We start from the raw sequence: 13400 nt of genomic DNA, 5'->3' as shown, positions 1-13400 counted from the left end.
CATTCAAAAAACCAGTCGACAATTAAAAGGGTTTTATTATTTTATTTTCATATTTAAAACAGCGTTACAACAATTTTTGCGTTTGTACAACATCTTTATACAATCATTTAACAACAAACCAATTATAAGAGGTGATTATAAGAAATTATATTATTAAGAAAATAATATACAAAATAATCGTAGGTGACAGAAGCGACTTTTACATGAAGTACCACGCCCTCGGAAAAGCACGGATAAAAGCAGGATAATGTTTTACACAAACTTGCATGCAAATAAAACACACACACAGACATGATGCTGTTGTTGAACGTTTTCTGTTAAATGTTATGTTTGTTCTGTACGTGTCACGCTGTAATTAATTTATTATTTGATAAGATGCATTGATAACCACAATACGCAACATACCACCAAGACTTCATATTATTAATTCTCTGAACAAAAGTGAAAGCGAAATCAAATGTCAGGGTTTCTAAATTATATTGCCACCGCAGTGTATTGCAAGAAAAAAAATCAGATCAACGCCATAACAAGCTGACACACCTACTTATAAACCACAAATTGAGGTAATGAAATGCTACTGCTTAAATACAGTATGCTTGTGTGTTCTTAATTTTGTTTTAATTGTTTTGTTATATTAAGAACTTTAAGGAGTTATTTTACTGCTGATAGGAGCACAGTTACACTCGTTTCTCTGGGGCGAATCCCTCTAAACTATTTAACTAATTAAACAGTAAGATGTTGTCATAACTATGTTAGTTAAATAGTAATGTACACTTTTTTTTTTGCTCGAGTGTTTTTGACGTGTCTGTGTTTTAATTTGTCTGGTGTTCCCACAAAAAAATAGGGTGGAAAAAAAAAGCCTGACCTCATGTGGCCGGTTTCATACTGGGCCTAACACTGACAATGACTGCAGCCTAAAATTCACATATTTTGTATCGCAATATACGCTCAGTAGAAATCTTAAATCTGCAATCTAATAATGTGCATGTTAACCGTAAAATGTTCAAAACGGATTCATTGTCTGCATGACAAGAGTACGCTGTTAAATTATTTGAGATACACGTTTAGAATCAAATTATTTTTGTTTATTTGTGAGCCAGTATTAATAACTCGAAGTTGCAAACAAAATAAAAACGTAATTTATATTCACGAATATTTTACAAAGCTTAAAGTACAACAATTTCACAAAGATTTAGGTATTAGGTGTATATATATGGTTAATTTAAAATGCTACTTGCCCTGTAGTATCACATTAGTTGACAAAATCGCAACAATTGTAAATGACAATGTAAAATGAATAATGAAAGAGGACAATAAGCACTCTACTAACTTATGTAGCTAGTGTTATGCAAATGTTTTATCCAAATATATCGCAGTACAATCGATAACCGTAGAAAGTCTTTACCAAAAATTGCAAATGACATAAACAAATGTATTATTAATAATGAGAGGTCAATAAATACTTTACTAACATATGTAGACTGTGTTATGCAGATGTTTTGTCCAAAAATATCGCAGTAAAATCAATAAACGTAGTAAGTCTTTACAAATAAATGCGAATGACAACAAATTTAATATTAATATTAAAAGTGGTCAATAAATACTTTACTAAAATATGTAGACTGTGTTATGCAGATGTTTTGTCTAAACATATCGTAGTGAAATTGATTATTGTAGAAAGTCTTTACAAAAAAAAGTTAATTACATTAAAAAAATGTCAAAATGAATAATGAAAGATGTCAATAAATACTTTACTAATGTATGTAGACTGTGTTATGCAGATGTTTTGTTCCGTAAAATCAATAAACGTAGAAGGTCTCTACAAATAAATGCAAATGGCATGAAAAATGTACTATTAATAATAAACGAGGTCCATAAACACTTTACTAATGCATGTAGACTGTGTTATGCAGATGATTTGTCCAAAATATCGCAGTGAAATCGATAAACGTAGAAAGACTTTACAAATTTTATCTCAGATGCAATTTTAAGAGCTAACAGGGGTAGTGAACAGTCACTCTTCTACACGAAAGAGGTTTGATGAGACTTCTTTCACAAGCGTAGTGTTGGTTTTATGTTATACCAGGAACTCAACTGCAGTTTTATTAACGACACGTTTATGAACAATCAAATGGTCCTCGTAAAAATTTATTGAAGGACATAAAAGCATGCACGACCACTTGACGAATATAGCCGCAGTTGTGGTGCGTTTTCGGGCGTCTTACTATTCCCACCGCCCCGATTTGTTTAAAACTCCTTTTTATGAGGGATATCCCAATTGTATTTATTTGAAACTAGTGCAAAATAGGACTTCAGTGCGTAAAAACAACCCTTTAGACAACACAAGCACCGTATATTTGTCACAATTATTCCATTGGGTCATTTCCAGTTGTATAAAATTAATACTGAAGCTGAGAAAAACATGTATAACCGTTTATTTTGTCTAATTGCATTTAATAAATAACATTGTGAAGTGTGAGATGCGCACAAGGCTAGCCAAAGCACAGTAGCATTGGCTCGACAGAGATTGATTACACCAACAAATAGTGCCTTTTTAGTACCGTTAACGCACACTTTGCTGTCCAGTATAAGTTCAAATAATTATCTACGTTAATCAGTTGCCTCATAATACATTAGAAACGCAGCATTTTAATATGTTTACGTTCATTGTAAAAAGACAATATTAGTATTAAGCAACCTTACTGCAAGCTCGAAGTGCATTGCTGTTCCAGGAGAACGCGCGCATTGATCTGCTGTGCAGTTTTTTTTCTGGGGTAAATTCAATCACGTGTTCCACAGGCGTCCAATCCCAGCTGGGGAAGCTTTCTGAAATAATTACCTGTCTTGATTGTTCTACGGTCAGATAAAAAAGTACACATACACTCCATATAATAATCGGATGCATGTAAAAGAGAAGGGAAACATCGCCATGTCGGCTACGGGTCCCATAAGTAATTATTATGTGGATTCCTTGATCAACCATGAGAGCGAGGATGTTCTGTCGAGTCGTTTCACAGCCACTGGTCCGATATCCTCCAGCTCACGCCCGACGCCCCTGGTACCGGAATGCGCGGATTACCCGTCCTGCAGCTTTGCCCCGAAACCACCAGTCTTTACTACCTCGTGGGCCCCTGTTCACTCCCAGTCGTCAGTAGTTTACCATCCATACACTCACCAACCTCACCTAGGCACAGACTCAAGGTACGTTCGCTCTTGGCTGGAGCCTATCCCCGGTACCGTGTCTTTTCCAGGATATGCAGGGAATAGCAGGCACTACGGGCTGAAGCCCGACACCTTCCAGGATCCCCGCGCCGGAGACTGTTTGGGCTCGAACGGACGCACTTACACGGATTATCTCTACTGTTCAGCTGTCGACATTAGAGAAAAGCAACAGAATACACCATCGCCAGAGACGGAGAGCCTGTCTTCCGGGAAGCACAAAGACGACAAGGCTGAATTAGACCCAAGTAAGTTGGAGCAATTCTTGTTTACAACCGGGTATGGGATGCTTCTCAGTTTATTGCGTTCGCTTGGTGGTTGGCTGTTGTCCGTCGTAAAACCAAGTTCTATACTCTTTCATCCCGACTCAAGTCTGCTTTAGGGCTATCCATTGATGACAAACGCCATAGGATTGGGTTGTAAAACGGGTTGTGAGCTATAAAAATAGTCTCCTAAAAAGCCAAGTCTGGCAAAGAACGTAGCATGTGATGTTTACAAAGATCTGTCCTATTATCATTATACATTTAACACGATGTAGTTCTATTACTGTGCGTTGTTTAATGTGGATATGTAACATTTTAGCCTGCCGTTGACTCAACAATACTGGCTTTTGAGGAACGAGGAGGCTTATTAAACTTGCAAATGAAGATTTTTTTAAAAGCTAATTTTGTTTCAAGTGTGGTGTTTTTACAACCTATAAATACGAATATTACTTGTTTTAAATTATATCTGTGGAGTGTATTACAACATAATGACTGAAGTGTCAAATAAAAAGGGCACTGGCGTTATGAATTACTAAATTAAAAATTATTTACACATAAAAATAGCATTTATAGCAAGGAACAGCACGTGGAATGTTCGAAGTGCATTCACTGCATAGCAGAACTTTGAGCGTAGACTTGTGAAGGCTTGAGTCACAAGCCTTTTCTTTTTTATGGGCCTATAAAGCAAATAGGTACATTCACCAGTTTACAGCGCCATTTCTCTGTAAGAGTTTGCAAAGCTATTTCAAATAACTAAACATAGGAGGACCTCCTATAAAATTACCTGCTATTTACAAGTGATAGGAAAGAGCATTTAACCAAATTAATCTTGCTAAAATGAGAAGTGTCCTTAGGTGCTACGGTGCAATTATTGCATTATACAATGGCTGTTCTAATCAGGGAAGAAGGGTTGTATCTAATTCTTAACATGCGACTGTCATCTGTTTTGGACAGCGTGTTTGTTTGCAGCAGCACCTAATCACACTTTTTGTACGTTGTTTTTCAGATAATCCTGTGGCAAACTGGATCCATGCGCGCTCAACTCGAAAGAAACGTTGTCCATACACCAAGTATCAAACACTCGAACTCGAAAAGGAATTTTTATTCAATATGTACCTCACAAGAGACCGACGATATGAGGTAGCAAGGGTGCTGAACCTAACGGAGCGACAAGTCAAAATCTGGTTCCAGAACCGACGGATGAAGATGAAGAAAATGAACAAGGAAAAAAACGACAGTAAAGAACAATAGACCAAAAGTCATTAATCGGACACAGACTGAAGGAAATTCATCATTTAGTACGGTCATGAGTCTTAACATTTGCACCTTCGGCCCATAAAAGGAACAGAGAAAACAAATATCCTATACGGATCTCTTTAAAACGTGTTGTTATTAGTATGGTTTAATATAAATGTAATTTTTACCATCCTGGATTGAGTCATATTAATATTATACGTAGTTTGGATTTACATAACGTTTCTTTACTCACAAACACAAACGTGGACTCTGAAGAGAGGCTACCCCGAAGTTTCAGAGAGAAAAATTACTTGAACTACTTTATTTTGAAATTCCTAATTTATGCTATATCTTCGTGGTTGTTTCTTTTCTATGCTTCCATTTATTTGTAGGAGGTTTGAAAGCCAAGTATTTTATAAAGAATAACAATTCTGTAGTTAAAAATACGTGTTTGCGTCGATGTGATTAGTTTGTTTCTGATGTACCTGTTTGTGTATTTTACATTCTTTAAACTGTAAATGAGTTTCATCATAGATTGTAGATATATCCAAATATATACAACCATGTTAATATGATTTTTGTGTCTTATTCCATTCATTTAGGAGCACAAAGTTGACAATTTCGCAGTGAAAACTCATGCAGGAAGGAGTTAAGTGTGTGCTATCCAGTTTTAGCATAGAGTTCGGCCTGCAACGACAATGTTGTCGTGTGGAAAGTATCTAAGCTGGAGTATGTGCACTGTTGTAAGGTCACTATAAAGTGTTTGTGTGAATGCCAAAATATTACATTTGCACATCCCAAAGAACAAATACTGAAATGCCTGTGGTAGGCCTCATTCACTCCCGTGCCTTATTTATCATCATATTTAGTTTTTTATCGGTAGCTTGTTTCCAAGCACTTACGAAACTCATTTCTCCCACTCATTTTTATATTTTATTTGATTTCATGATTTAAAAAACATAGTTAATAAAGAGTTTATTAAATTATAAGCTGAAATGTTTTGTTATAATTATTCGCGATGTGGTAGCCTAGATGTTTTACGGTTTATTATTTACCTACTAATACACCGTTTCACGGGAAAGAATTGCGACAAAATAGCGATCAGTTGTTGAAATATTTTAAAATAATTAAATACATAAATGTTTTTGGAAACTAAAACAAATTCGATTACGTAAATTAAATAAAATAGTAAATTAATTAACAATGCTTCCGTTTTTTATTAGACCGATGGACCCGTAAAGAAAGGGGGGTTAACTTTGAAAGCAAAGTAAACTAGCGGTATTGGGGTATGAACTTACGTTAAATCTTTTAAAGTGACCTGCCCTTAAATTTGAACGTTCTTTATTTATGATTAAAATTACCAATTTGCCTCTGCATTTGACACTATATCATCAATATTAAAATAAAAGCAAATTCAACTGATACTAATATCAGCAGTATATGTTTTATTGAAGCTAATATGTTTAGCACTAACGTCCTTCGCTGGATCGAAATTGCCTTTTTGTGGGCCTTAACAATACGAACAGGATGCGGTGATTTCAAAGCCTGATCGACCACGTTTCCGCCCTAGAACAAAAATGCCAGTTTTACAGCCCTGTTGGAGCTTGGTGTTGTTTGTCTCAGATGCAGACGAACAAAGCCAACCTGGCTAACTGGCTAGACGTCTGGGCTAAATTACTTTATGGTTTAATGGACGTTGTTGGTGGACCTTAAAGTGTTCTGCAAAGCCATTTAGTCGTTTGGGCTAACTTGAGGCAACAACAGTCCTTCAGCATCACAATCACAAGCTTTTAAACGACGCTAAAGTGAAAAAGCTTAGTTTCACTTAACACATAGTTGTAAAGCTAATTTACAGTGTAGATGCTGGCGCTGTAAGCCCTTAAATCATGTATTTGGTACTGCGAGGAGTGTTATGTTTTTACTGTCTGAAGCTTCCCTTAAAGGGACATTAAAATGGGCTCTCTGTCATTGTCCTAATTTTTTTGGATTACTGTATGTTTTGCTGCACGGATTGTGGCCTTGGCCTCCAGTCAATGGTAATTTGTAGAAGTTACCCCCAAGTACACTAGATGGCGCTATTGGCTCACAGTTAAAGCATTTTTGGACCGCTAAAGCCTGGGAGTGTGCTAAAGGAAAAGTGCTGAAAGAATGGCCTCCCCTGTTATTAATCACATTTGTGGCTTTAAAAACAAATGTCAACACGCTAAAGTAATAAACGTTACATTCACACCGTCTTTATCATTTTTATAAAGCAAACTGTTTGCTTTATTATATTTTAGCATTTCTTAATATAGTTTTTTTGTCTGTGTTGAGCGTTCATGCTACGAAGCCTTTTTCACACTCCTCCCCGTGTCTTTTGTTTTGTCAAAATCCGTATATCACTGATGGGTTTAAAAAGCACATTGTCGGTTTTAATGCTTCCGTGTATAGCTGACAAAATTTATTGAGGGCACTAGGAAATTGTAACAGCATTTAGCCTTCTCTCCTGCTAGATCTTATTTGCAAATGTCGCCGTCTGTGCGTTCCGTAAATGTATTTAATTTTAGATGTCTTTATTATTTTTACTTTTTTGAAGGTACTTTTTTTGCGTAACTTGTTTAACGTACGACACTCTAAGATGAATGACACTTTAAAATGGCGATGTTTTTTTTTATAATCAGAGTCTTTGAGACATTGTAATGTATTTTAATTAATTTTCAATGTTTCATTATTACTATTATTATTCAATTATTATACTAAATAATATTATAAAAGTGAAATGCTAAATAATATAAAAAATATGGATATATTTATAACGTCTAATGAAATAGATTCGTTTTAAATTAAATTCAATAGTGTCCTTGATTTTGTATTTTATAAACGATTGATTTTATTTTCGTTACATAAAAATAAATACTCCACGGTAACAGTGTTCCTGTAACAGAGACAATGACCCAGAATCTGCATCTTTATAGACTGTGAGATGTCTATAAATTTCCTGTGTGTGCCTTCCCCGTTTAACAGCGAAGTGTAAAAATTGTCAAGTAACGACACAAAACCACATGCTCATATTTTGGGACGGACTTTAAATGAGCAAGCCCGAAATAAACAACAAGCCATTAATGTGTCTAGTAAAATAACGAGGAATCTATTGCGCAATTTTATTGTGTCAGTATGGCAGATTTACAACTTTTTAGTACGGTTTAGGAGGGCCAAGAGAGGCTTGCGTATCCAGCCTTTCTCTGTGTGTGTGTTAGCGGTCTAACGCAAATAATCAAAGTAGGTATCACGATTACACTATATTTAATGCAGCAGTAATAATAATAACAATAATAATTATAATAATAATTATTATTATAACAATAATAATAATAATAATAATAATAAGAAGAAATTATTGTAATTTGTGTTTTACTTTGTATGCGGTATCAATCTTTAATCGGTTCTTCGTAGCCGAATGTTTGTAAACTTGAGTAATGTAGTCATTGTGGGTTATGGCTCGATACGCAAATTTATAATCCTATAATATTAAATGTATAATGGTTGGACCATATACGACTTTTGAAAGAAAATGATACTGAGTTAGACTATATCATAAATGAAATACCAGATAAGTTGTTTTAGCGTGACCGCAGGACTGAAATGACCAGTACGGCCAGTATGAAGCGGCCGTAACCTGCGGTTATGTTCTAAAGCGGCCATTAAAAAACTTCTATGGTCCATTCATTTTATGCGTGCAGCCGTTTTTATTCAATAAAAAGACTGACAACTGCGTTTCCCCTTCAAGGTAGACGCCTGTGGACGCTCTGGAAGATGAGGAGCCAAAGGGTGGGGTGTAGGGGACAAGGGGTGGGGGGGTGGTGAGTCTCATTGTAGTGGGGGTGGCTGGTGGGAGGCAAAAAAAAAGTATGAGCTTGTGACTGAGCCGTCGGAGCTAGCCAGCTTTAACCTTAACACACATCCACCGTGCACGCCATGATTTGAGGCTGCAAAAGGAAAGGCTGGCGATAGGAAGAGAGAGAGAGAGAGAGACTAAGCGAAAGGAGCTGAAGTGGGAGCTGCCTTAGATTGTCCGAAGGGGCAGCATTTCTCCATCTAGTTCCGGTTGCTGTGTCTGCGTTGCATGCCATTTGGAACTGCAACAATAGGTTGCCACCATTAAGAGGAGAATATATATATATTTTTCCAAACAGACTGACTCTTTTTAATGCTAGATAAACATGAGCTCTTATTTTGTTAACCCTCTTTTTTCCAAGTACAAAGGCGGCGAAACATTAGAGCCAACTTACTACGACTGCAGGTTTCCACAGAGCGTTGCCCGAAGCCACACGCTTGTGTACGGACATGGAGCAGCTGCGCCGGGGTTTCAACACCCGTCGCATCACGTACAGGACTTTTTCCATCACGGAACCACAGGTATCTCCAACCCTGGTTATCAACAGAACCCATGTGCATTGGCATGTCACGGAGACGCTACGAAATTTTATGGATATGAAGCCCTTCCGAGGCAACCGCTTTATGGTACCCAGCAAGAGGCCACCTTAGCGCAATACCCAGACTGTAAATCGTCCAATAGCACTAACCCTGGAGAAGGACAAGGCCACTTAAGTCAAAACTCCTCTCCGAGCCTCATGTTCCCATGGATGCGGCCTCACGGTTAGAGCACTTACTATTTCACATTATGTTCAGTTACTGTGTGTGAGTTTATCTGTGTGACTGCGTCAGTGTGTCAAGATCCTTATTATTGTGTAGCTTGGGGTGTTCATAAACAGAAATTAAAACACAGATTGGGTAGCCGATGCTTTTCAGGTTACGAAATTGAAATAATTGTTACTGCAAAGTGTCTTATTTGTTCAACTCTAAGGACAATCACGGTTTATTTATGTAAAAACGAATGTAGTGGTTTTGATTGCTGGCTAGGTTGTGTAGACAGAGCTCTGTCGACATTAGCCGAACCCAGACTATTCTAGTTAGAAACGTCCACCTGTCTTAACACTTTTGGGATAACTAAAAGTAGACATGAGTGTAATGTGTGGTGGTAAACTGTAATGTTAGTGTCTTATAATTATTTTGAATACAATTGACGTTGTGTCCATTGATCTGCGTCTCTTTTCATTTACAGGCGAATAGTGAAAATCTAAAATATATATTCTTTAAAGTTCTGAAGGTCAGTAGTTTGTCTAATTAAGTTTCAGCATATATTAACCAATTTAAACGTCTTTTAATATAATAAAACTTACTAATGCCAAATATACAGAGTCTAACTTAAGTATCAAATAAATGAAATATGTGTGAAACATTTTTTCAAAATGACTTGGGACATAAAGGTTTTCCATCAATTTATTTGGTTTGAGTGATGGATACTGTAAAAACCTGTGAGTGTGTGCGTGTGTTTGTCTGTCTGTCTGGCTGCCTGTCTGTGTATGTGTTTGTGTTTGTGTGTGCGCGCGCGCACCAAGTTGTGTGTAATTCTCTGCGTTGCTGACCTGATTAAAGCTGTTGTCTGTCTTAAACACAGAAACAATGCGTTAATTGGAAGAATCAAATTATATGACATTCCTACTAAAGGAGATTTCATCTATTATAATATATTCCACCTATAACTTCCCAGAATTGGAATGCTTAAATATGTCAATAGATAATTCTTAGCAATGATGATACTAGACCAAAAGGCAGGTCTTACACATACGCACACTTAATTCACTATTTTTTTGTCAGATATAGTCTTTAGTGCGATGTTTTGTGTGTGTGAGAGAGACTGTTTATATTATAATTAAAAAATCAATTGTTAGCCATTCTAAATGTTTATTCATTTTTGTTTACCAATGGCACTGCCAGCAACTTTTGTTTCCTTCACAGTTTTATTACTGTATATCAGAAATGGAAAGCGAACGAAACAATGGACATGTAATTGACAGATATTTTTGTTTCACTCCTAAGCTCCTGGGAGACGCAATGGAAGGCAGACATACAGCCGTTACCAGACATTGGAGCTGGAGAAAGAGTTCCTCTTCAACCCATACCTCACACGCAAGCGCCGTATTGAAGTGTCCCACGCGCTAAGCTTAACTGAACGGCAGGTGAAGATCTGGTTTCAGAATCGCCGGATGAAGTGGAAAAAAGAAAATAACAAAGACAAATTTCCGGGGCAGAGAGGAGAGGCTGAAGCAGAGGCCGAAGAAGAAGGCAATGAAGACGGTGAAGCGGAGGAAGGAGAAGACAAGGAAACGGAAGAGAAAGAGGAAAGCAAGGAGTGATTTTATGGTCTTTTTTATGGTTATATGGCAGATATTGAAGAGGTCTCGCGAATGGGCAATGAAAGAGAAGACGCGCCAATTTTATTACAAACAGTTGGGTCAAAAAGTGAGAAAATCCCCCCTCCATACAAATGTACATTGAAACCTGCCCAAAGAAAAAAGTCTTCTTTTTTTACCAACACACGAGGACCTTTACCATTAGCGAAAAGTGGATCTGTGCATTTGACAAATTACTCAAAAGACAGACCTACAGGAATACAATAACCCATCGTTTTATATAGGAAATGTTAGCAGCATGAAAAACATATTACGGAATTTGACATTCATTTCATACTTGATGAATATGTCTGGGGGTTAAAATGGATAAGATGCAAACAAGTGAAATAATTGCATCAGCTTATCGCCTTTAAAACTATTGCTCTTGTACATAAAATCAAGCCACATCATGCTGTTACAACATACATTACGAATCAAATTGACAGAAGAATATATTATGTATTCGGTGTAACGGTATTTCTACAATCCGAATATAGCAATGGTGTATTAGTGCCATATACAGAGCAAGGCGATGGCAAGTGTAGAAAATTCATTCTGTATTACACACATTATAGATTACTTAACTGTTCTTTGTTGTTCTTCTATGTGAGTGGGCGAGGATACAGTTTGTATTTTTTCGATATTTTATTGGACTCACAAGAGATTGCAATCGTTTGAAAATCTCGTTTGAAGCTACCTAATCATGGGAAATTTGCAATATACATTTCTACCTAGAGATTTCATAGACTCTTGTTTTTGTAGTGTATTAAACCTAAGTTATGTAATTTACCCTTTAAACACTTATAATTATCGAGCATTTTTGACGTCTTCGGAAGACACGAACAGCTCGAAGCCAATCTTAACTATTTTAAAAGATTGTATCACGGCACTACCTAAAACAAAGTTTTGCTAGCAAGAATGAATTAATTTATTCTACATGCTGCTTTGTTAAAAATATTTACACATTTTCCCCCAACAACTTAAACTGCCTATAGGAAATGCACATTTATGTGTAGTTGAACAAACACGCTGATTACTACCCTACCTTACTTAAAGAAAGAGAGTCAATTTATCGTGCTGGTGTTATAGCGTAGATTTTGAATTGCACTGAGTATAATCTTCATGTACGTCTTGTTATATCTTGCTGTTATCAATATGCTCGTTTTACTTGTGTTCCTCGTGTGAATATAGACAAATTCGTGTGTGTCCACGCCATTGTTGTTGAAATCAACAAGAATAAACAAGATGGCTCATTCTATCACGTCTCTCTCTCTCTTTTTTGACAAGACACAAAAAATCCCAAACTGCTTATTTGTGTGTGTGTGTGTGTGTGTACACGTTTAATTCGTTTAATTAAAGTCTTTTATAGCAAATATATTAATGTCAGTGCATTGTATACATTTGTAAATCCAACAAACAACAACTCAGCATTGTGATCTGCCTTTATAACTGTTGGAAATATATATATATATATATATATATATATATATATATATATATATATATATATATATATATATATATATATATATATATATATACATACATACATACATACATACATATATATATATATACATACATATACATACACATACATGTACGAATTTATCTTCTGCTTTGTAAAGAATATCTTCATACCACCAAATACAATTACTTTCGATGTCTGTAACACTGTTTAATTTCTCGCTGAATGAGAAATCTTGTTTAGGCAAAATAGCATGATCAGCTACAGTCAGACCAAATGCCTAATTTGATTTAATTGGATCTAATTATGAATTGAACGAATAAATATTATGCGTTCATCATGCAACTGATGTCAGATCAAATGTTAATCATTAATCAATTGAAACAATCAAATGTTTACATAAATAGAAGTACATATAAAGGCAATTCTGTAAAGATGGCGAAGTGACTGGAACACTGAAGCAGTCAAACTTTTGTTTTCAAGAATATATTACATTTTGTTGATTTATATACCAAGCACTGGGAAATTAGCGGACAGGTCGCATGTCTCGGCCTTGCTGTGGGACACTGAGAATATCTCGTTGTTTAACACCTGTGCTGGCCAACCACAGATAACTGATGAAGGTTATTGAAATCCTGCACATGTATTAATATACTCTCACAAATACTGCAGCATTGTTTTTTTAACTTTCATTCTTTTTATATGCAATTTACTGATATGTACTTTACAATATTCTTGTCCAGGAAATAACAAAATGGTCCAAACGTGAACCTTATGTTCAATGGCGAAGAAATATTGTTTTTATGTACCATTTCTAAACAAAACGCAGAGAAATAAGATGATTATTTAGTGGGTTTCTTTAAATTGAAGCTTTTGATTTTCATTAAAAACGGCTTCTGCTTGACCTAGTATATTGTCAATGCCACTGTCTCATAATATATC

At 36.0% G+C, this 13400-nt stretch overlaps 2 protein-coding genes across 2 annotated transcripts; both read left to right on the top strand.

Moving 5' to 3' along the window:
* The first annotated feature begins 1909 nt into the window (after positions 1–1909).
* On the top strand, positions 1910–5707 carry hoxc9a (homeobox C9a). Its single transcript, XM_056449501.1, has 2 exons — positions 1910–3467; positions 4489–5707. Exons 1-2 carry the CDS (start codon positions 2900–2902, stop codon positions 4731–4733), a joined length of 813 nt encoding a protein of 270 aa, XP_056305476.1. The 5' UTR covers positions 1910–2899; the 3' UTR covers positions 4734–5707.
* Positions 5708–8600: 2893 nt separating this feature from the next.
* On the top strand, positions 8601–12248 carry hoxc8a (homeobox C8a). The gene is made up of 2 exons (XM_056449505.1): positions 8601–9353; positions 10638–12248. Exons 1-2 carry the CDS (start codon positions 8918–8920, stop codon positions 10952–10954), a joined length of 753 nt encoding a protein of 250 aa, XP_056305480.1. The 5' UTR covers positions 8601–8917; the 3' UTR covers positions 10955–12248.
* Positions 12249–13400: the final 1152 nt, after the last annotated feature.

Source organism: Danio aesculapii, chromosome 23, assembly GCF_903798145.1.
Source record: "Danio aesculapii chromosome 23, fDanAes4.1, whole genome shotgun sequence".
Lineage (NCBI taxonomy): Eukaryota > Metazoa > Chordata > Actinopteri > Cypriniformes > Danionidae > Danio > Danio aesculapii.
The sequence above is the reverse complement of the archived record's forward strand: the minus strand, read 5'-3'. Positions and strand labels throughout refer to the sequence as shown.